Source organism: Lampetra planeri, chromosome 28 (assembly GCF_965212315.1).
Source record: "Lampetra planeri chromosome 28, kcLamPlan1.2.h2, whole genome shotgun sequence".
NCBI classification, from domain to species: domain Eukaryota; kingdom Metazoa; phylum Chordata; class Hyperoartia; order Petromyzontiformes; family Petromyzontidae; genus Lampetra; species Lampetra planeri.
In genome coordinates this window covers 3024455-3048904 of record NC_136134.1, presented here as the reverse complement: position 1 = coordinate 3048904, position 24450 = coordinate 3024455, and the positions used below count along the sequence as shown (strand labels likewise).

The 24450-nt window shown below is 44.5% G+C and overlaps 3 protein-coding genes across 3 annotated transcripts; all 3 read left to right on the top strand.

Moving 5' to 3' along the window:
* The first annotated feature begins 408 nt into the window (after positions 1 to 408).
* Positions 409 to 4777, top strand: LOC144728255 (uncharacterized). Its single transcript, XM_078607562.1, has 2 exons — positions 409 to 1566; positions 4772 to 4777. Exons 1-2 carry the CDS (start codon positions 409 to 411, stop codon positions 4775 to 4777), a joined length of 1164 nt encoding a protein of 387 aa, XP_078463688.1.
* A 5293-nt stretch (positions 4778 to 10070) lies between these two features.
* LOC144728254 (uncharacterized) lies at positions 10071 to 14240 on the top strand. The gene is made up of 2 exons (XM_078607561.1): positions 10071 to 12692; positions 14183 to 14240. The coding sequence occupies exons 1-2, from the start codon at positions 10696 to 10698 to the stop codon at positions 14238 to 14240; spliced, it is 2055 nt and encodes a 684-aa protein (XP_078463687.1). The 5' UTR covers positions 10071 to 10695.
* Positions 14241 to 16368: 2128 nt separating this feature from the next.
* Positions 16369 to 18101, top strand: LOC144728253 (uncharacterized). The gene is made up of 2 exons (XM_078607560.1): positions 16369 to 17570; positions 18044 to 18101. The coding sequence occupies exons 1-2, from the start codon at positions 16369 to 16371 to the stop codon at positions 18099 to 18101; spliced, it is 1260 nt and encodes a 419-aa protein (XP_078463686.1).
* The last annotated feature ends 6349 nt before the right edge of the window (positions 18102 to 24450 follow it).

Below are 24450 nucleotides of genomic sequence, written 5' to 3'. Positions count from 1 at the left end.
GCGACTGCAACAACTTCCAGTATACTAACGGTCGCAACATCAGGAGCGACATCTCCATTGTCGACAGCATCATCCACATCACCAACATCACCGTTTTCTTCGACAACACCTACAGCAGACACTGCAACTGTTTCCGCATCCACACTTGCCTCAGAATCGACAACCTCAAGCACTGAATCTGTCTCAACAGCAGCAACAACTTCTCCATTCTCAACAACATCATTCACATCACCAACATCACTGTTTTCTTCAGCAACACCTATGTCAGACACTACAACTATTTCTCCATCCACCATTTCCTCAGAATCGACAACTTCAAGCACTGAATCTGTCTCAACAGCAGCAACAACATCTCCATTGTCAACACCATTCACATCTCGGACTACAACGTTTTCTTCCACAACACCTATGTCAGAGACTGCAACTATTTCTCCATCCACCATTACCTCAGAATCGACAACTTCGAGCACTGAATCTGTCTCAACAGCAGCAACAACGTCTCCATTGTCGACAGCATCATCCACATCACCAACATCACCGTTTTCTTCGACAACACCTACAGCAGACACTGCTACTATTTCTCCATCCACCATTACCTCAGAATCGACAACTTCGAGCACTGAATCTGTCTCAACAGCAGCAACAACGTCTCCATTGTCGACAGCATCATCCACATCACCAACATCACCGTTGTCTTCGACAACACCTACGGCAGACACTGCAACGATTTCCACATCCACCGTTACCTCAGAAGCAACAGCTTCAAGTACTGAAACAGTTTCAACAGCCGCAACATCTCCATTGTCAACAACACCTTTCACATCAACGACTGCAATAACTTCAAATATAGAAACGATTTCAACATCAGGTGCATATTCTCCATTGTCAACAACATCATTGGCATCACCAACATCACCGTTTTCTTCAACAACACCTCTGTCAGACACCACAACTATTTCTCCATCCACCATTACCTCAGAATCGACAACTTCAAGCACTGAATCTGTCTCAACAGCAGCAGCAACTTCCCCATTGTCAACAACACCATTTACATCAGCGACTGCGACAACTTCCAGGATACTAACGGTCGCAACATCAGGAGCGACATCTCCATTGTCGACAGAATCATTCACATCACCAACATCACCGTTTTCTTCGACAACACCTACAGCAGACACTGCAACTATTTCTCCATCCACCATTACCTCAGAATCGACAACTTTGAGCACTGAATCTGTCTCAACAGCAGCAACAACGTCTCCATTTTCAACAACATCATCCACATCACCAACATCACCGTTTTCTTCGACAACACCTACAGCAGACACTGCAACTATTTCTCCATCCACCATTACCTCAGACTCGACAACTTCAAGCACTGAATCTGTCTCAACAGCAGCATCAACTTCCCCATTGTCAACAACACCATTTACATCAGCGACTGCAACAACTTCCAGTATACTAACGGTTGCAACATCAGGAGCGACATCTCCATTGTCGACAGCATCATACACATCATCAACATCACCGTTTTCTTCGACAACACCTACAGCAGACACTGCAACTGTTTCCGCATCCACACTTGCCTCAGAATCGACAACCTCAAGCACTGAATCTGTCTCAACAGCAGCAACAACTTCTCCATTCTCAACAACATCATTCACATCACCAACATCACTGTTTTCTTCGGCAACACCTATGTCAGACACTACAACTATTTCTCCATCCACCATTTCCTCAGAATCGACAACTTCAAGCACTGAATCTGTCTCAACAGCAGCAACAACATCTCCATTGTCAACACCATTCACATTTCGGACTACAACGTTTTCTTCCACAACACCTATGTCAGACACTACAACTATTTCACCATCCATCATTACCTCAGAATCGACAACTTCGAGCACTGAATCTGTCTCAACAGCAGCAACAACGTCTCCATTGTCGACAGCAGCATCCACATCACCAACATCACCGTTGTCTTCGACAACACCTACGGCAGACACTGCAAAGATTTCCACATCCACCGTTACCTCAGAAGCAACAACTTCAAGTACTGAAACAGTTTCAACAGCCGCAACATCTCCATTGTCAATAACACCTTTCACATCAACGACTGCAATAACTTCAAATATAGAAACGATTTCAACATCAGGTGCATATTCTCCATTGTCAACAACATCATTGGCATCACCAACATCACCGTTTTCTTCAACAACACCTCTGTCAGACACCACAACTATTTCTCCATCCACCATTACCTCAGAATCGACAACTTCAAGCACTGAATCTGTCTCAACAGCAGCAGCAACTTCCCCATTGTCAACAACACCATTTACATCAGCGACTGCAACAACTTCCAGTATACTAACGGTCGCAACATCAGGAGCGACATCTCCATTGTCGACAGAATCATCCACATCACCAACATCACCGTTTTCTTCGACAACACCTACAGCAGACACTGCAACTATTTCTCCATCCACCATTACCTCAGAATCGACAACTTCGAGCACTGAATCTGTCTCAACAGCAGCAACAACGTCTCCATTTTCAACAACATCATCCACATCACCAACATCACCGTTTTCTTCGACAACACCTACAGCAGACACTGCAACTATTTCTCCATCCACCATTACCTCAGACTCGACAACTTCAAGCACTGAATCTGTCTCAACAGCAGCATCAACTTCCCCATTGTCAACAACACCATTTACATCAGCGACTGCAACAACTTCCAGTATACTAACGGTCGCAACATCAGGAGCGACATCTCCATTGTCGACAGCATCATCCACATCACCAACATCACCGTTTTCTTCGACAACACCTACAGCAGACACTGCAACTTTTTCCGCATCCACACTTGCCTCAGAATCGACAACCTCAAGCACTGAATCTGTCTTAACAGCAGCAGCAACTTCCCCATTGTCAACAACACCATTTACATCAGCGACTGCAACAACTTCCAGTATACTAACGGTTGCAACATCAGGAGCGACATCTCCATTGTCGACAGCATCACACACATCATCAACATCACCGTTTTCTTCGACAACACCTACAGCAGACACTGCAACTGTTTCCGCATCCACACTTGCCTCAGAATCGACAACCTCAAGCACTGAATCTGTCTCAACAGCAGCAACAACTTCTCCATTCTCAACAACATCATTCACATCACCAACATCACTGTTTTCTTCGGCAACACCTATGTCAGACACTACAACTATTTCTCCATCCACCATTTCCTCAGAATCGACAACTTCAAGCACTGAATCTGTCTCAACAGCAGCAACAACATCTCCATTGTCAACACCATTCACATCTCGGACTACAACGTTTTCTTCCACAACACCTATGTCAGACACTACAACTATTTCACCATCCATCATTACCTCAGAATCGACAACTTCGAGCACTGAATCTGTCTCAACTGCAGCAACAACGTCTCCATTGTCGACAGCATCATCCACATCACCAACATCACCGTTGTCTTCGACAACACCTACGGCAGACACTGCAACGATTTCCACATCCACCGTTACCTCAGAAGCAACAACTTCAAGTACTGAAACAGTTTCAACAGCCGCAACATCTCCATTGTCAACAACACCTTTCACATCAACGACTGCAATATCTTCAAATATAGAAACGATTTCAACATCAGGTGCATATTCTCCATTGTCAACAACATCATTGGCATCACCAACATCACCGTTTTCTTCAACAACACCTCTGTCAGACACCACAACTATTTCTCCATCCATCATTAACTCAGAATCGACAACTCCAAGCACTGAATCTGTCTCAACACCAGCAACGTCTCCATTTTCAACAACATCACCCACATCACCAACATCACCGTTTTCTTCGACAACACCTACAGCAGACACTGCAACTATTTCTCCATCCACCATTACCTCAGAATCGACAACTTCGAGCACTGAATCTGTCTCAACAGCAGCAACAACGTCTCCATTGTCGACAGCATCATCCACATCACCAACATTACCGTTTTCTTCGACAACACCGACAGCAGACACTGCAACTATTTCTCCATCCACCATTACCTCAGAATCGACAACTTCGAGCACTGAATCTGTCTCAACAGCAGCAGCAACTTCCCCATTGTCAACAACACCATTTACATCAGCGACTGCAACAACTTCCAGTATACTAACGGTTGCAACATCAGGAGCGACATCTCCATTGTCGACAGCATCATACACATCATCAACATCACCGTTTTCTTCGACAACACCTACGGCAGACACTGCAACGATTTCCACATCCACCGTTACCTCAGAAGCAACAATTTCAAGTACTGAAACAGTTTCAACAGCCGCAACATCTCCATTGTCAACAACACCTTTCACATCAACGACTGCAAGAACTTCAAATATAGAAACGATATCAACATCAGGTGCATATTCTCCATTGTCAACAACATCATTGACATCACCAACTTCACCGTTTTCTTCCACAACACCTATTTCAGACACTGCAACTATTTCTCCATCCACCATTCCTTCAGAATCGACAACTTCAAGCACTGAATCCGTCTCAACAGCAGCAGCAACTTCCCTATTGTCAACAACACCATTTACATCAGCGACTGCAACAACTTCCAGTATACTAACGGTCGCAGCATCAGGAGCGACATCTCCATTGTCGACAGCATCATCCACATCACCAACATCACCGTTTTCTTCGACAACACCTACAGCAGACACTGCAACTGTTTCCGCATCCACACTTGCCTCAGAATTGACAACCTCAAGCACTGAATCTGTCTCAACAGCAGCAACAACTTCTCCATTCTCAACAACATCATTCACATCACCAACATCACTGTTTTCTTCGGCAACACCTATGTCAGACACTACAACTATTTCTCCATCCACCATTTCCTCAGAATCGACAACTTCAAGCACTGAATCTGTCTCAACAGCAGAAACAACATCTCCATTGTCAACACCATTCACATCTCGGACTACAACGTTTTCTTCCACAACACCTATGTCAGACACTACAACTATTTCACCATCCATCATTACCTCAGAAACGACAACTTCAAGCACTGAATCTGTCTCAACAGCAGCAACGTCTCCATTGTCAACAACATCATTGACATCACCAACTTCACCGTTTTCTTCGACAACACCTACAGCAGACAATGCAACTATTTCTCCATCCACCATTCCCTCAGAATCGACAACTTCAAGCACTGAATCCGTCTCAACAGCAGCAGCAACTTCCCCATTGTCAACAACACCATTTACATCAGCGACTGCAACAACTTCCAGTATACTAACGGTCGCAGCATCAGGAGCGACATCTCCATTGTCGACAGCATCATCCACATCACCAACATCACCGTTTTCTTCGACAACACCTACAGCAGACACTGCAACTGTTTCCGCATCCACACTTGCCTCAGAATCGACAACCTCAAGCACTGAATCTGTCTCAACAGCAGCAACAACTTCTCCATTCTCAACAACATCATTCACATCACCAACATCACTGTTTTCTTCGGCAACACCTATGTCAGACACTACAACTATTTCTCCATCCACCATTTTCTCAGAATCGACAACTTCAAGCACTGAATCTGTCTCAACAGCAGCAACAACATCTCCATTGTCAACACCATTCACATCTCGGACTACAACGTTTTCTTCCACAACACCTATGTCAGACACTACAACTATTTCACCATCCATCATTACCTCAGAAACGACAACTTCAAGCACTGAATCTGTCTCATCAGCAGCAACGTCTCCATTTTCAACAACATCACCCACATCACCAACATCACCATTTTCTTCGACAACACCTAAAGCAGGCACTGCAACTATTTCACCATCCACCATTACCTCAGACTCGACAACTTCAAGCACTGAATCTGTCTCACCAGCAGCAGCAACTTCCCCATTGTCAACAACACCATTTACATCAGCGACTGCAACAACTTCCAGTATACTAACGGTTGCAACATCAGGAGCGACATCTCCATTGTCGACAGCATCATACACATCATCAACATCACCGTTTTCTTCGACAACACCTACGGCAGACACTGCAACGATTTCCACATCCACCGTTACCTCAGAAGCAACAACTTCAAGTACTGAAACAGTTTCAACAGCCGCAACATCTCCATTGTCAACAACACCTTTCACATCATCGACTGCAAGAACTTCAAATATAGAAACGATATCAACATCAGGTGCATATTCTCCATTGTCAACAATATCATTGACATCCCCAACTTCACCGTTTTCTTCCACAACACCTATTTCAGACACTACAACTATTTCTCCATCCACCATTCCCTCAGAATCGACAACTTCAAGCACTGAATCTGTCTCAACAGCAGCAGCAACTTCCCCATTGTCAACAACACCATTTACATCAGCGACTGCAACAACTTCCAGTATTCTAACGGTCGCAACATCAGGAGCGACATCTCCATTGTCGACAGCATCATCCACATCACCAACATCACCGTTTTCTTCGACAACACCTACAGCAGACACTGCAACTGTTTCCGCATCCACACTTGCCTCAGAATCGACAACCTCAAGCACTGAATCTGTCTCAACAGCAGCAACAACTTCTCCATTCTCAACAACATCATTCACATCACCAACATCACTGTTTTCTTCAGCAACACCTATGTCAGACACTACAACTATTTCTCCATCCACCATTTCCTCAGAATCGACAACTTCAAGCACTGAATCTGTCTCAACAGCAGCAACAACATCTCCATTGTCAACACCATTCACATCTCGGACTACAACGTTTTCTTCCACAACACCTATGTCAGAGACTGCAACTATTTCTCCATCCACCATTACCTCAGAATCGACAACTTCGAGCACTGAATCTGTCTCAACAGCAGCAACAACGTCTCCATTGTCTACAGCATCATCCACATCACCAACATCACCGTTTTCTTCGACAACACCTACAGCAGACACTGCTACTATTTCTCCATCCACCATTACCTCAGAATCGACAACTTCGAGCACTGAATCTGTCTCAACAGCAGCAACAACGTCTCCATTGTCGACAGCATCATCCACATCACCAACATCACCGTTGTCTTCGACAACACCTACGGCAGACACTGCAACGATTTCCACATCCACCGTTACCTCAGAAGCAACAGCTTCAAGTACTGAAACAGTTTCAACAGCCGCAACATCTCCATTGTCAACAACACCTTTCACATCAACGACTGCAATAACTTCAAATATAGAAACGATTTCAACATCAGGTGCATATTCTCCATTGTCAACAACATCATTGGCATCACCAACATCACCGTTTTCTTCAACAACACCTCTGTCAGACACCACAACTATTTCTCCATCCACCATTACCTCAGAATCGACAACTTCAAGCACTGAATCTGTCTCAACAGCAGCAGCAACTTCCCCATTGTCAACAACACCATTTACATCAGCGACTGTGACAACTTCCAGGATACTAACGGTCGCAACATCAGGAGCGACATCTCCATTGTCGACAGAATCATTCACATCACCAACATCACCGTTTTCTTCGACAACACCTACAGCAGACACTGCAACTATTTCTCCATCCACCATTACCTCAGAATCGACAACTTCGAGCACTGAATCTGTCTCAACAGCAGCAACAACGTCTCCATTTTCAACAACATCATCCACATCACCAACATCACCGTTTTCTTCGACAACACCTACAGCAGACACTGCAACTATTTCTCCATCCACCATTACCTCAGACTCGACAACTTCAAGCACTGAATCTGTCTCAACAGCAGCATCAACTTCCCCATTGTCAACAACACCATTTACATCAGCGACTGCAACAACTTCCAGTATACTAACGGTTGCAACATCAGGAGCGACATCTCCATTGTCGACAGCATCATACACATCATCAACATCACCGTTTTCTTCGACAACACCTACAGCAGACACTGCAACTGTTTCCGCATCCACACTTGCCTCAGAATCGACAACCTCAAGCACTGAATCTGTCTCAACAGCAGCAACAACTTCTCCATTCTCAACAACATCATTCACATCACCAACATCACTGTTTTCTTCGGCAACACCTATGTCAGACACTACAACTATTTCTCCATCCACCATTTCCTCAGAATCGACAACTTCAAGCACTGAATCTGTCTCAACAGCAGCAACAACATCTCCATTGTCAACACCATTCACATTTCGGACTACAACGTTTTCTTCCACAACACCTATGTCAGACACTACAACTATTTCACCATCCATCATTACCTCAGAATCGACAACTTCGAGCACTGAATCTGTCTCAACAGCAGCAACAACGTCTCCATTGTCGACAGCAGCATCCACATCACCAACATCACCGTTGTCTTCGACAACACCTACGGCAGACACTGCAAAGATTTCCACATCCACCGTTACCTCAGAAGCAACAACTTCAAGTACTGAAACAGTTTCAACAGCCGCAACATCTCCATTGTCAATAACACCTTTCACATCAACGACTGCAATAACTTCAAATATAGAAACGATTTCAACATCAGGTGCATATTCTCCATTGTCAACAACATCATTGGCATCACCAACATCACCGTTTTCTTCAACAACACCTCTGTCAGACACCACAACTATTTCTCCATCCACCATTACCTCAGAATCGACAACTTCAAGCACTGAATCTGTCTCAACAGCAGCAGCAACTTCCCCATTGTCAACAACACCATTTACATCAGCGACTGCAACAACTTCCAGTATACTAACGGTCGCAACATCAGGAGCGACATCTCCATTGTCGACAGAATCATCCACATCACCAACATCACCGTTTTCTTCGACAACACCTACAGCAGACACTGCAACTATTTCTCCATCCACCATTACCTCAGAATCGACAACTTCGAGCACTGAATCTGTCTCAACAGCAGCAACAACGTCTCCATTTTCAACAACATCATCCACATCACCAACATCACCGTTTTCTTCGACAACACCTACAGCAGACACTGCAACTATTTCTCCATCCACCATTACCTCAGACTCGACAACTTCAAGCACTGAATCTTTCTCAACAGCAGCATCAACTTCCCCATTGTCAACAACACCATTTACATCAGCGACTGCAACAACTTCCAGTATACTAACGGTCGCAACATCAGGAGCGACATCTCCATTGTCGACAGCATCATCCACATCACCAACATCACCGTTTTCTTCGACAACACCTACAGCAGACACTGCAACTTTTTCCGCATCCACACTTGCCTCAGAATCGACAACCTCAAGCACTGAATCTGTCTTAACAGCAGCAGCAACTTCCCCATTGTCAACAACACCATTTACATCAGCGACTGCAACAACTTCCAGTATACTAACGGTTGCAACATCAGGAGCGACATCTCCATTGTCGACAGCATCACACACATCATCAACATCACCGTTTTCTTCGACAACACCTACAGCAGACACTGCAACTGTTTCCGCATCCACACTTGCCTCAGAATCGACAACCTCAAGCACTGAATCTGTCTCAACAGCAGCAACAACTTCTCCATTCTCAACAACATCATTCACATCACCAACATCACTGTTTTCTTCGGCAACACCTATGTCAGACACTACAACTATTTCTCCATCCACCATTTCCTCAGAATCGACAACTTCAAGCACTGAATCTGTCTCAACAGCAGCAACAACATCTCCATTGTCAACACCATTCACATCTCGGACTACAACGTTTTCTTCCACAACACCTATGTCAGACACTACAACTATTTCACCATCCATCATTACCTCAGAATCGACAACTTCGAGCACTGAATCTGTCTCAACTGCAGCAACAACGTCTCCATTGTCGACAGCATCATCCACATCACCAACATCACCGTTGTCTTCGACAACACCTACGGCAGACACTGCAACGATTTCCACATCCACCGTTACCTCAGAAGCAACAACTTCAAGTACTGAAACAGTTTCAACAGCCGCAACATCTCCATTGTCAACAACACCTTTCACATCAACGACTGCAATATCTTCAAATATAGAAACGATTTCAACATCAGGTGCATATTCTCCATTGTCAACAACATCATTGGCATCACCAACATCACCGTTTTCTTCAACAACACCTCTGTCAGACACCACAACTATTTCTCCATCCACCATTACCTCAGAATCGACAACTTCAAGCACTGAATCTGTCTCAACAGCAGCAGCAACTTCCCCATTGTCAACAACACCATTTACATCAGCGACTGCAACAACTTCCAGGATACTAACGGTCGCAACAACAGGAGCGACATCTCCATTGTCGACAGAATCATCCACATCACCAACATCACCGTTTTCTTCGACAACACCTACAGCAGACACTGCAACTATTTCTCCATCCACCATTACCTCAGAATCGACAACTTCGAGCACTGAATCTGTCTCAACAGCAGCAACAACGTCTCCATTTTCAACAACATCATCCACATCACCAACATCACCGTTTTCTTCGACAACACCTACAGCAGACACTGCAACTATTTCTCCATCCACCATTTTCTCAGAATCGACAACTTCAAGCACTGAATCTGTCTCAACAGCAGCAACAACATCTCCATTGTCAACACCATTCACATCTCGGACTACAACGTTTTTTTCCACAACACCTATGTCAGACACTACAACTATTTCACCATCCATCATTACCTCAGAATCGACAACTTCAAGCACCGAATCTGTCTCAACAGCAGCAACAACGTCTCCATTTTCAACAACATCATTCACATCACCAACATCACTGTTTTCTTCGACAACACCTATGTCAGATACTACAACTGTTTCCCCATCCACCATTACCACAGAATCGACAACTTCGAGCACTGAAACTGTCTCAACAGCAGCAGCAACTTACCCATTGTCAACAACACCATTTACATCAGCGACTGCAACAACTTCCAGTATACTAACGGTTGCAACATCAGGAGCGACATCTCCATTGTCGACAGCATCATCCACATCACCAACATCACCGTTTTCGTCGACAACACCTACAGCAGACACTGCAACTATTTCTCCATCCATCATTACCTCAGAATCGACAACTTCGAGCACTGAATCTGTCTCAACAGCAGCAACAACGTCTCCATTTCCAACAACATCATTCACATCACCAACATCACTGTTTTCTTCGACAACACCTATGTCAGATACTACAACTGTTTCCCCATCCACCATTACCACAGAATCGACAACTTCGAGCACTGAAACTGTCTCAACAGCAGCAGCAACTTACCCATTGTCAACAACACCATTTACATCAGCGACTGCAACAACTTCCAGTATACTAACGGTTGCAACATCAAGAGCGACATCTCCATTGTCGACAGCATCATCCACATCATCAACATCACCGTTTTCGTCGACAATACCTACAGCAGACACTGCAACTATTGTTCCATCCACCATTACCTCAGAATCGACAACTTCGAGCACTGAATCTGTCTCAACAGCAGCAACAACGTCTCCATTTTCAACAACATCATCCACATCACCAACATCACCGTTTTCTTCGACAACACCTACAGCAGACATTGCAACTATTTCTCCATCCACTATTACCTCAGAGTCGACAACTTCAAGCACTGAATCTGTCTCAACAGCAGCAGCAACTTCCCCGTTGTCAACAACACCATTTACATCAGCGACTGCAACAACTTCCAGTATACTAACGGTTGCAACATCAGGAGCGACATCTCCATTGTTGACAGCATCATCCACATCATCAACATCACCGTTTTCTTCGACAACGCCTACGGCAGACACTGCAACGATTTCCACATCCACCGTTTCCTCAGAAGCAGCAACTTCAAGTACAGAAACAGTTTCAACAGCCGCAACATCTCCATTGTCAACAACACCTTTCACATCAACGACTGCAAGAACTTCAAATATAGAAACGATATCAACATCAGGTGCATATTCTCCATTGTCAACAACATCATTGACATCACCAACATCACCGTTTTCTTCCACAACACCTATTTCAGACACTACAACTATTTCTCCATCCACCATTCCCTCAGAATCGACAACTTCAAGCACTGAATCTGTCTCAACAGCAACAACAACGTCTCCATTGTCAGCAACATCATTCACATCTCCGACTACAACGTTTTCTTCAACAACAACTATGCCAGACACCACATCTATTTCTCCATCCACCATTACCTCAGAATCGACAACTTCAAGCAGCGAATCTGTCTCAACAGCAGCAACAACGTCTCCATTTTCAACAACATCATTCACATCACCAACATCACTGTTTTCTTCGACAACACCTATGTCACATACTACAACTGTTTCCCCATCCACCATTACCACAGACTCGACAACTTCAAGCACTGAATCTGTCTCAACAGCAGCCGCAACTTCCCCATTGTCAACAACACCATTTACATCAGCGACTGCAACAACTTCCAGTATACTAACGGTTGCAACATCAGGAGCGACATCTCCATTGTCGACAGCATCATCCACATCATCAACATCACCGTTTTCTTCGACAACACCTACGGCAGACACTGCAACGATTTCCACATCCACCGTTACCTCAGAAGCAACAATTTCAAGTACTGAAACAGTTTCAACAGCCGCAACATCTCCATTGTCAACAACACCTTTCACATCAACGACTGCAAGAACTTCAAATATAGAAACGATATCAACATCAGGTGCATATTCTCCATTGTCAACAACATCATTGACATCACCAACTTCACCGTTTTCTTCCACAACACCTATTTCAGACACTGCAACTATTTCTCCATCCACCATTCCTTCAGAATCGACAACTTCAAGCACTGAATCTGTCTCAACAGCAGCAACAACTTCTCCATTCTCAACAACATCATTCACATCACCAACATCACTGTTTTCTTCGGCAACACCTATGTCAGACACTACAACTATTTCTCCATCCACCATTTCCTCAGAATCGACAACTTCAAGCACTGAATCTGTCTCAACAGCAGAAACAACATCTCCATTGTCAACACCATTCACATCTCGGACTACAACGTTTTCTTCCACAACACCTATGTCAGACACTACAACTATTTCACCATCCATCATTACCTCAGAAACGACAACTTCAAGCACTGAATCTGTCTCAACAGCAGCAACGTCTCCATTGTCAACAACATCATTGACATCACCAACTTCACCGTTTTCTTCGACAACACCTACAGCAGACAATGCAACTATTTCTCCATCCACCATTCCCTCAGAATCGACAACTTCAAGCACTGAATCCGTCTCAACAGCAGCAGCAACTTCCCCATTGTCAACAACACCATTTACATCAGCGACTGCAACAACTTCCAGTATACTAACGGTCGCAGCATCAGGAGCGACATCTCCATTGTCGACAGCATCATCCACATCACCAACATCACCGTTTTCTTCGACAACACCTACAGCAGACACTGCAACTGTTTCCGCATCCACACTTGCCTCAGAATCGACAACCTCAAGCACTGAATCTGTCTCAACAGCAGCAACAACTTCTCCATTCTCAACAACATCATTCACATCACCAACATCACTGTTTTCTTCGGCAACACCTATGTCAGACACTACAACTATTTCTCCATCCACCATTTTCTCAGAATCGACAACTTCAAGCACTGAATCTGTCTCAACAGCAGCAACAACATCTCCATTGTCAACACCATTCACATCTCGGACTACAACGTTTTCTTCCACAACACCTATGTCAGACACTACAACTATTTCACCATCCATCATTACCTCAGAAACGACAACTTCAAGCACTGAATCTGTCTCATCAGCAGCAACGTCTCCATTTTCAACAACATCACCCACATCACCAACATCACCATTTTCTTCGACAACACCTAAAGCAGGCACTGCAACTATTTCACCATCCACCATTACCTCAGACTCGACAACTTCAAGCACTGAATCTGTCTCACCAGCAGCAGCAACTTCCCCATTGTCAACAACACCATTTACATCAGCGACTGCAACAACTTCCAGTATACTAACGGTTGCAACATCAGGAGCGACATCTCCATTGTCGACAGCATCATACACATCATCAACATCACCGTTTTCTTCGACAACACCTACGGCAGACACTGCAACGATTTCCACATCCACCGTTACCTCAGAAGCAACAACTTCAAGTACTGAAACAGTTTCAACAGCCGCAACATCTCCATTGTCAACAACACCTTTCACATCATCGACTGCAAGAACTTCAAATATAGAAACGATATCAACATCAGGTGCATATTCTCCATTGTCAACAATATCATTGACATCCCCAACTTCACCGTTTTCTTCCACAACACCTATTTCAGACACTACAACTATTTCTCCATCCACCATTCCCTCAGAATCGACAACTTCAAGCACTGAATCTGTCTCAACAGCAGCAGCAACTTCCCCATTGTCAACAACACCATTTACATCAGCGACTGCAACAACTTCCAGTATACTAACGGTCGCAACATCAGGAGCGACATCTCCATTGTCGACAGCATCATCCACATCACCAACATCACCGTTTTCTTCGACAACACCTACAGCAGACACTGCAACTGTTTCCGCATCCACACTTGCCTCAGAATCGACAACCTCAAGCACTGAATCTGTCTCAACAGCAGCAACAACTTCTCCATTCTCAACAACATCATTCACATCACCAACATCACTGTTTTCTTCAGCAACACCTATGTCAGACACTACAACTATTTCTCCATCCACCATTTCCTCAGAATCGACAACTTCAAGCACTGAATCTGTCTCAACAGCAGCAACAACATCTCCATTGTCAACACCATTCACATCTCGGACTACAACGTTTTCTTCCACAACACCTATGTCAGAGACTGCAACTATTTCTCCATCCACCATTACCTCAGAATCGACAACTTCGAGCACTGAATCTGTCTCAACAGCAGCAACAACGTCTCCATTGTCGACAGCATCATCCACATCACCAACATCACCGTTTTCTTCGACAACACCTACAGCAGACACTGCTACTATTTCTCCATCCACCATTACCTCAGAATCGACAACTTCGAGCACTGAATCTGTCTCAACAGCAGCAACAACGTCTCCATTGTCGACAGCATCATCCACATCACCAACATCACCGTTGTCTTCGACAACACCTACGGCAGACACTGCAACGATTTCCACATCCACCGTTACCTCAGAAGCAACAGCTTCAAGTACTGAAACAGTTTCAACAGCCGCAACATCTCCATTGTCAACAACACCTTTCACATCAACGACTGCAATAACTTCAAATATAGAAACGATTTCAACATCAGGTGCATATTCTCCATTGTCAACAACATCATTGGCATCACCAACATCACCGTTTTCTTCAACAACACCTCTGTCAGACACCACAACTATTTCTCCATCCACCATTACCTCAGAATCGACAACTTCAAGCACTGAATCTGTCTCAACAGCAGCAGCAACTTCCCCATTGTCAACAACACCATTTACATCAGCGACTGCGACAACTTCCAGGATACTAACGGTCGCAACATCAGGAGCGACATCTCCATTGTCGACAGAATCATTCACATCACCAACATCACCGTTTTCTTCGACAACACCTACAGCAGACACTGCAACTATTTCTCCATCCACCATTACCTCAGAATCGACAACTTTGAGCACTGAATCTGTCTCAACAGCAGCAACAACGTCTCCATTTTCAACAACATCATCCACATCACCAACATCACCGTTTTCTTCGACAACACCTACAGCAGACACTGCAACTATTTCTCCATCCACCATTACCTCAGACTCGACAACTTCAAGCACTGAATCTGTCTCAACAGCAGCATCAACTTCCCCATTGTCAACAACACCATTTACATCAGCGACTGCAACAACTTCCAGTATACTAACGGTTGCAACATCAGGAGCGACATCTCCATTGTCGACAGCATCATACACATCATCAACATCACCGTTTTCTTCGACAACACCTACAGCAGACACTGCAACTGTTTCCGCATCCACACTTGCCTCAGAATCGACAACCTCAAGCACTGAATCTGTCTCAACAGCAGCAACAACTTCTCCATTCTCAACAACATCATTCACATCACCAACATCACTGTTTTCTTCGGCAACACCTATGTCAGACACTACAACTATTTCTCCATCCACCATTTCCTCAGAATCGACAACTTCAAGCACTGAATCTGTCTCAACAGCAGCAACAACATCTCCATTGTCAACACCATTCACATTTCGGACTACAACGTTTTCTTCCACAACACCTATGTCAGACACTACAACTATTTCACCATCCATCATTACCTCAGAATCGACAACTTCGAGCACTGAATCTGTCTCAACAGCAGCAACAACGTCTCCATTGTCGACAGCAGCATCCACATCACCAACATCACCGTTGTCTTCGACAACACCTACGGCAGACACTGCAAAGATTTCCACATCCACCGTTACCTCAGAAGCAACAACTTCAAGTACTGAAACAGTTTCAACAGCCGCAACATCTCCATTGTCAATAACACCTTTCACATCAACGACTGCAATAACTTCAAATATAGAAACGATTTCAACATCAGGTGCATATTCTCCATTGTCAACAACATCATTGGCATCACCAACATCACCGTTTTCTTCAACAACACCTCTGTCAGACACCACAACTATTTCTCCATCCACCATTACCTCAGAATCGACAACTTCAAGCACTGAATCTGTCTCAACAGCAGCAGCAACTTCCCCATTGTCAACAACACCATTTACATCAGCGACTGCAACAACTTCCAGTATACTAACGGTCGCAACATCAGGAGCGACATCTCCATTGTCGACAGAATCATCCACATCACCAACATCACCGTTTTCTTCGACAACACCTACAGCAGACACTGCAACTATTTCTCCATCCACCATTACCTCAGAATCGACAACTTCGAGCACTGAATCTGTCTCAACAGCAGCAACAACGTCTCCATTTTCAACAACATCATCCACATCACCAACATCACCGTTTTCTTCGACAACACCTACAGCAGACACTGCAACTATTTCTCCATCCACCATTACCTCAGACTCGACAACTTCAAGCACTGAATCTGTCTCAACAGCAGCATCAACTTCCCCATTGTCAACAACACCATTTACATCAGCGACTGCAACAACTTCCAGTATACTAACGGTCGCAACATCAGGAGCGACATCTCCATTGTCGACAGCATCATCCACATCACCAACATCACCGTTTTCTTCGACAACACCTACAGCAGACACTGCAACTTTTTCCGCATCCACACTTGCCTCAGAATCGACAACCTCAAGCACTGAATCTGTCTTAACAGCAGCAGCAACTTCCCCATTGTCAACAACACCATTTACATCAGCGACTGCAACAACTTCCAGTATACTAACGGTTGCAACATCAGGAGCGACATCTCCATTGTCGACAGCATCACACACATCATCAACATCACCGTTTTCTTCGACAACACCTACAGCAGACACTGCAACTGTTTCCGCATCCACACTTGCCTCAGAATCGACAACCTCAAGCACTGAATCTGTCTCAACAGCAGCAACAACTTCTCCATTCTCAACAACATCATTCACATCACCAACATCACTGTTTTCTTCGGCAACACCTATGTCAGACACTACAACTATTTCTCCATCCACCATTTCCTCAGAATCGACAACTTCAAGCACTGAATCTGTCTCAACAGCAGCAACAACATCTCCATTGTCAACACCATTCACATCTCGGACTACAACGTTTTCTTCCACAACACCTATGTCAGACACTACAACTATTTCACCATCCATCATTACCTCAGAATCGACAACTTCGAGCACTGAATCTGTCTCAACTGCAGCAACAACGTCTCCATTGTCGACAGCATCATCCACATCACCAACATCACCGTTGTCTTCGACAACACCTACGGCAGACACTGCAACGATTTCCACATCCACCGTTACCTCAGAAGCAACAACTTCAAGTACTGAAACAGTTTCAACAGCCGCAACATCTCCATTGTCAACAACACCTTTCACATCAACGACTGCAATATCTTCAAATATAGAAACGATTTCAACATCAGGTGCATATTCTCCATTGTCAACAACATCATTGGCATCACCAACATCACCGTTTTCTTCAACAACACCTCTGTCAGACACCACAACTATTTCTCCATCCATCATTAACTCAGAATCGACAACTCCAAGCACTGAATCTGTCTCAACACCAGCAACGTCTCCATTTTCAACAACATCACCCACATCACCAACATCACCGTTTTCTTCGACAACACCTACAGCAGACACTGCAACTATTTCTCCATCCACCATTACCTCAGAATCGACAACTTCGAGCACTGAATCTGTCTCAACAGCAGCAACAACGTCTCCATTGTCGACAGCATCATCCACATCACCAACATTACCGTTTTCTTCGACAACACCGACAGCAGACACTGCAACTATTTCTCCATCCACCATTACCTCAGAATCGACAACTTCGAGCACTGAATCTGTCTCAACAGCAGCAGCAACTTCCCCATTGTCAACAACACCATTTACATCAGCGACTGCAACAACTTCCAGTATACTAACGGTTGCAACATCAGGAGCGACATCTCCATTGTCGACAGCATCATACACATCATCAACATCACCGTTTTCTTCGACAACACCTACGGCAGACACTGCAACGATTTCCACATCCACCGTTACCTCAGAAGCAACAATTTCAAGTACTGAAACAGTTTCAACAGCCGCAACATCTCCATTGTCAACAACACCTTTCACATCAACGACTGCAAGAACTTCAAATATAGAAACGATATCAACATCAGGTGCATATTCTCCATTGTCAACAACATCATTGACATCACCAACTTCACCGTTTTCTTCCACAACACCTATTTCAGACACTGCAACTATTTCTCCATCCACCATTCCTTCAGAATCGACAACTTCAAGCACTGAATCCGTCTCAACAGCAGCAGCAACTTCCCTATTGTCAACAACACCATTTACATCAGCGACTGCAACAACTTCCAGTATACTAACGGTCGCAGCATCAGGAGCGACATCTCCATTGTCGACAGCATCATCCACATCACCAACATCACCGTTTTCTTCGACAACACCTACAGCAGACACTGCAACTGTTTCCGCATCCACACTTGCCTCAGAATTGACAACCTCAAGCACTGAATCTGTCTCAACAGCAGCAACAACTTCTCCATTCTCAACAACATCATTCACATCACCAACATCACTGTTTTCTTCGGCAACACCTATGTCAGACACTACAACTATTTCTCCATCCACCATTTCCTCAGAATCGACAACTTCAAGCACTGAATCTGTCTCAACAGCAGAAACAACATCTCCATTGTCAACACCATTCACATCTCGGACTACAACGTTTTCTTCCACAACACCTATGTCAGACACTACAACTATTTCACCATCCATCATTACCTCAGAAACGACAACTTCAAGCACTGAATCTGTCTCAACAGCAGCAACGTCTCCATTGTCAACAACATCATTGACATCACCAACTTCACCGTTTTCTTCGACAACACCTACAGCAGACAATGCAACTATTTCTCCATCCACCATTCCCTCAGAATCGACAACTTCAAGCACTGAATCCGTCTCAACAGCAGCAGCAACTTCCCCATTGTCAACAACACCATTTACATCAGCGACTGCAACAACTTCCAGTATACTAACGGTCGCAGCATCAGGAGCGACATCTCCATTGTCGACAGCATCATCCACATCACCAACATCACCGTTTTCTTCGACAACACCTACAGCAGACACTGCAACTGTTTCCGCATCCACACTTGCCTCAGAATCGACAACCTCAAGCACTGAATCTGTCTCAACAGCAGCAACAACTTCTCCATTCTCAACAACATCATTCACATCACCAACATCACTGTTTTCTTCGGCAACACCTATGTCAGACACTACAACTATTTCTCCATCCACCATTTTCTCAGAATCGACAACTTCAAGCACTGAATCTGTCTCAACAGCAGCAACAACATCTCCATTGTCAACACCATTCACATCTCGGACTACAACGTTTTCTTCCACAACACCTATGTCAGACACTACAACTATTTCACCATCCATCATTACCTCAGAAACGACAACTTCAAGCACTGAATCTGTCTCATCAGCAGCAACGTCTCCATTTTCAACAACATCACCCACATCACCAACATCACCATTTTCTTCGACAACACCTAAAGCAGGCACTGCAACTATTTCACCATCCACCATTACCTCAGACTCGACAACTTCAAGCACTGAATCTGTCTCACCAGCAGCAGCAACTTCCCCATTGTCAACAACACCATTTACATCAGCGACTGCAACAACTTCCAGTATACTAACGGTTGCAACATCAGGAGCGACATCTCCATTGTCGACAGCATCATACACATCATCAACATCACCGTTTTCTTCGACAACACCTACGGCAGACACTGCAACGATTTCCACATCCACCGTTACCTCAGAAGCAACAACTTCAAGTACTGAAACAGTTTCAACAGCCGCAACATCTCCATTGTCAACAACACCTTTCACATCATCGACTGCAAGAACTTCAAATATAGAAACGATATCAACATCAGGTGCATATTCTCCATTGTCAACAATATCATTGACATCCCCAACTTCACCGTTTTCTTCCACAACACCTATTTCAGACACTACAACTATTTCTCCATCCACCATTCCCTCAGAATCGACAACTTCAAGCACTGAATCTGTCTCAACAGCAGCAGCAACTTCCCCATTGTCAACAACACCATTTACATCAGCGACTGCAACAACTTCCAGTATTCTAACGGTCGCAACATCAGGAGCGACATCTCCATTGTCGACAGCATCATCCACATCACCAACATCACCGTTTTCTTCGACAACACCTACAGCAGACACTGCAACTGTTTCCGCATCCACACTTGCCTCAGAATCGACAACCTCAAGCACTGAATCTGTCTCAACAGCAGCAACAACTTCTCCATTCTCAACAACATCATTCACATCACCAACATCACTGTTTTCTTCAGCAACACCTATGTCAGACACTACAACTATTTCTCCATCCACCATTTCCTCAGAATCGACAACTTCAAGCACTGAATCTGTCTCAACAGCAGCAACAACATCTCCATTGTCAACACCATTCACATCTCGGACTACAACGTTTTCTTCCACAACACCTATGTCAGAGACTGCAACTATTTCTCCATCCACCATTACCTCAGAATCGACAACTTCGAGCACTGAATCTGTCTCAACAGCAGCAACAACGTCTCCATTGTCTACAGCATCATCCACATCACCAACATCACCGTTTTCTTCGACAACACCTACAGCAGACACTGCTACTATTTCTCCATCCACCATTACCTCAGAATCGACAACTTCGAGCACTGAATCTGTCTCAACAGCAGCAACAACGTCTCCATTGTCGACAGCATCATCCACATCACCAACATCACCGTTGTCTTCGACAACACCTACGGCAGACACTGCAACGATTTCCACATCCACCGTTACCTCAGAAGCAACAGCTTCAAGTACTGAAACAGTTTCAACAGCCGCAACATCTCCATTGTCAACAACACCTTTCACATCAACGACTGCAATAACTTCAAATATAGAAACGATTTCAACATCAGGTGCATATTCTCCATTGTCAACAACATCATTGGCATCACCAACATCACCGTTTTCTTCAACAACACCTCTGTCAGACACCACAACTATTTCTCCATCCACCATTACCTCAGAATCGACAACTTCAAGCACTGAATCTGTCTCAACAGCAGCAGCAACTTCCCCATTGTCAACAACACCATTTACATCAGCGACTGTGACAACTTCCAGGATACTAACGGTCGCAACATCAGGAGCGACATCTCCATTGTCGACAGAATCATTCACATCACCAACATCACCGTTTTCTTCGACAACACCTACAGCAGACACTGCAACTATTTCTCCATCCACCATTACCTCAGAATCGACAACTTCGAGCACTGAATCTGTCTCAACAGCAGCAACAACGTCTCCATTTTCAACAACATCATCCACATCACCAACATCACCGTTTTCTTCGACAACACCTACAGCAGACACTGCAACTATTTCTCCATCCACCATTACCTCAGACTCGACAACTTCAAGCACTGAATCTGTCTCAACAGCAGCATCAACTTCCCCATTGTCAACAACACCATTTACATCAGCGACTGCAACAACTTCCAGTATACTAACGGTTGCAACATCAGGAGCGACATCTCCATTGTCGACAGCATCATACACATCATCAACATCACCGTTTTCTTCGACAACACCTACAGCAGACACTGCAACTGTTTCCGCATCCACACTTGCCTCAGAATCGACAACCTCAAGCACTGAATCTGTCTCAACAGCAGCAACAACTTCTCCATTCTCAACAACATCATTCACATCACCAACATCACTGTTTTCTTCGGCAACACCTATGTCAGACACTACAACTATTTCTCCATCCACCATTTCCTCAGAATCGACAACTTCAAGCACTGAATCTGTCTCAACAGCAGCAACAACATCTCCATTGTCAACACCATTCACATTTCGGACTACAACGTTTTCTTCCACAACACCTATGTCAGACACTACAACTATTTCACCATCCATCATTACCTCAGAATCGACAACTTCGAGCACTGAATCTGTCTCAACAGCAGCAACAACGTCTCCATTGTCGACAGCAGCATCCACATCACCAACATCACCGTTGTCTTCGACAACACCTACGGCAGACACTGCAAAGATTTCCACATCCACCGTTACCTCAGAAGCAACAACTTCAAGTACTGAAACAGTTTCAACAGCCGCAACATCTCCATTGTCAATAACACCTTTCACATCAACGACTGCAATAACTTCAAATATAGAAACGATTTCAACATCAGGTGCATATTCTCCATTGTCAACAACATCATTGGCATCACCAACATCACCGTTTTCTTCAACAACACCTCTGTCAGACACCACAACTATTTCTCCATCCACCATTACCTCAGAATCGACAACTTCAAGCACTGAATCTGTCTCAACAGCAGCAGCAACTTCCCCATTGTCAACAACACCATTTACATCAGCGACTGCAACAACTTCCAGTATACTAACGGTCGCAACATCAGGAGCGACATCTCCATTGTCGACAGAATCATCCACATCACCAACATCACCGTTTTCTTCGACAACACCTACAGCAGACACTGCAACTATTTCTCCATCCACCATTACCTCAGAATCGACAACTTCGAGCACTGAATCTGTCTCAACAGCAGCAACAACGTCTCCATTTTCAACAACATCATCCACATCACCAACATCACCGTTTTCTTCGACAACACCTACAGCAGACACTGCAACTATTTCTCCATCCACCATTACCTCAGACTCGACAACTTCAAGCACTGAATCTTTCTCAACAGCAGCATCAACTTCCCCATTGTCAACAACACCATTTACATCAGCGACTGCAACAACTTCCAGTATACTAACGGTCGCAACATCAGGAGCGACATCTCCATTGTCGACAGCATCATCCACATCACCAACATCACCGTTTTCTTCGACAACACCTACAGCAGACACTGCAACTTTTTCCGCATCCACACTTGCCTCAGAATCGACAACCTCAAGCACTGAATCTGTCTTAACAGCAGCAGCAACTTCCCCATTGTCAACAACACCATTTACATCAGCGACTGCAACAACTTCCAGTATACTAACGGTTGCAACATCAGGAGCGACATCTCCATTGTCGACAGCATCACACACATCATCAACATCACCGTTTTCTTCGACAACACCTACAGCAGACACTGCAACTGTTTCCGCATCCACACTTGCCTCAGAATCGACAACCTCAAGCACTGAATCTGTCTCAACAGCAGCAACAACTTCTCCATTCTCAACAACATCATTCACATCACCAACATCACTGTTTTCTTCGGCAACACCTATGTCAGACACTACAACTATTTCTCCATCCACCATTTCCTCAGAATCGACAACTTCAAGCACTGAATCTGTCTCAACAGCAGCAACAACATCTCCATTGTCAACACCATTCACATCTCGGACTACAACGTTTTCTTCCACAACACCTATGTCAGACACTACAACTATTTCACCATCCATCATTACCTCAGAATCGACAACTTCGAGCACTGAATCTGTCTCAACTGCAGCAACAACGTCTCCATTGTCGACAGCATCATCCACATCACCAACATCACCGTTGTCT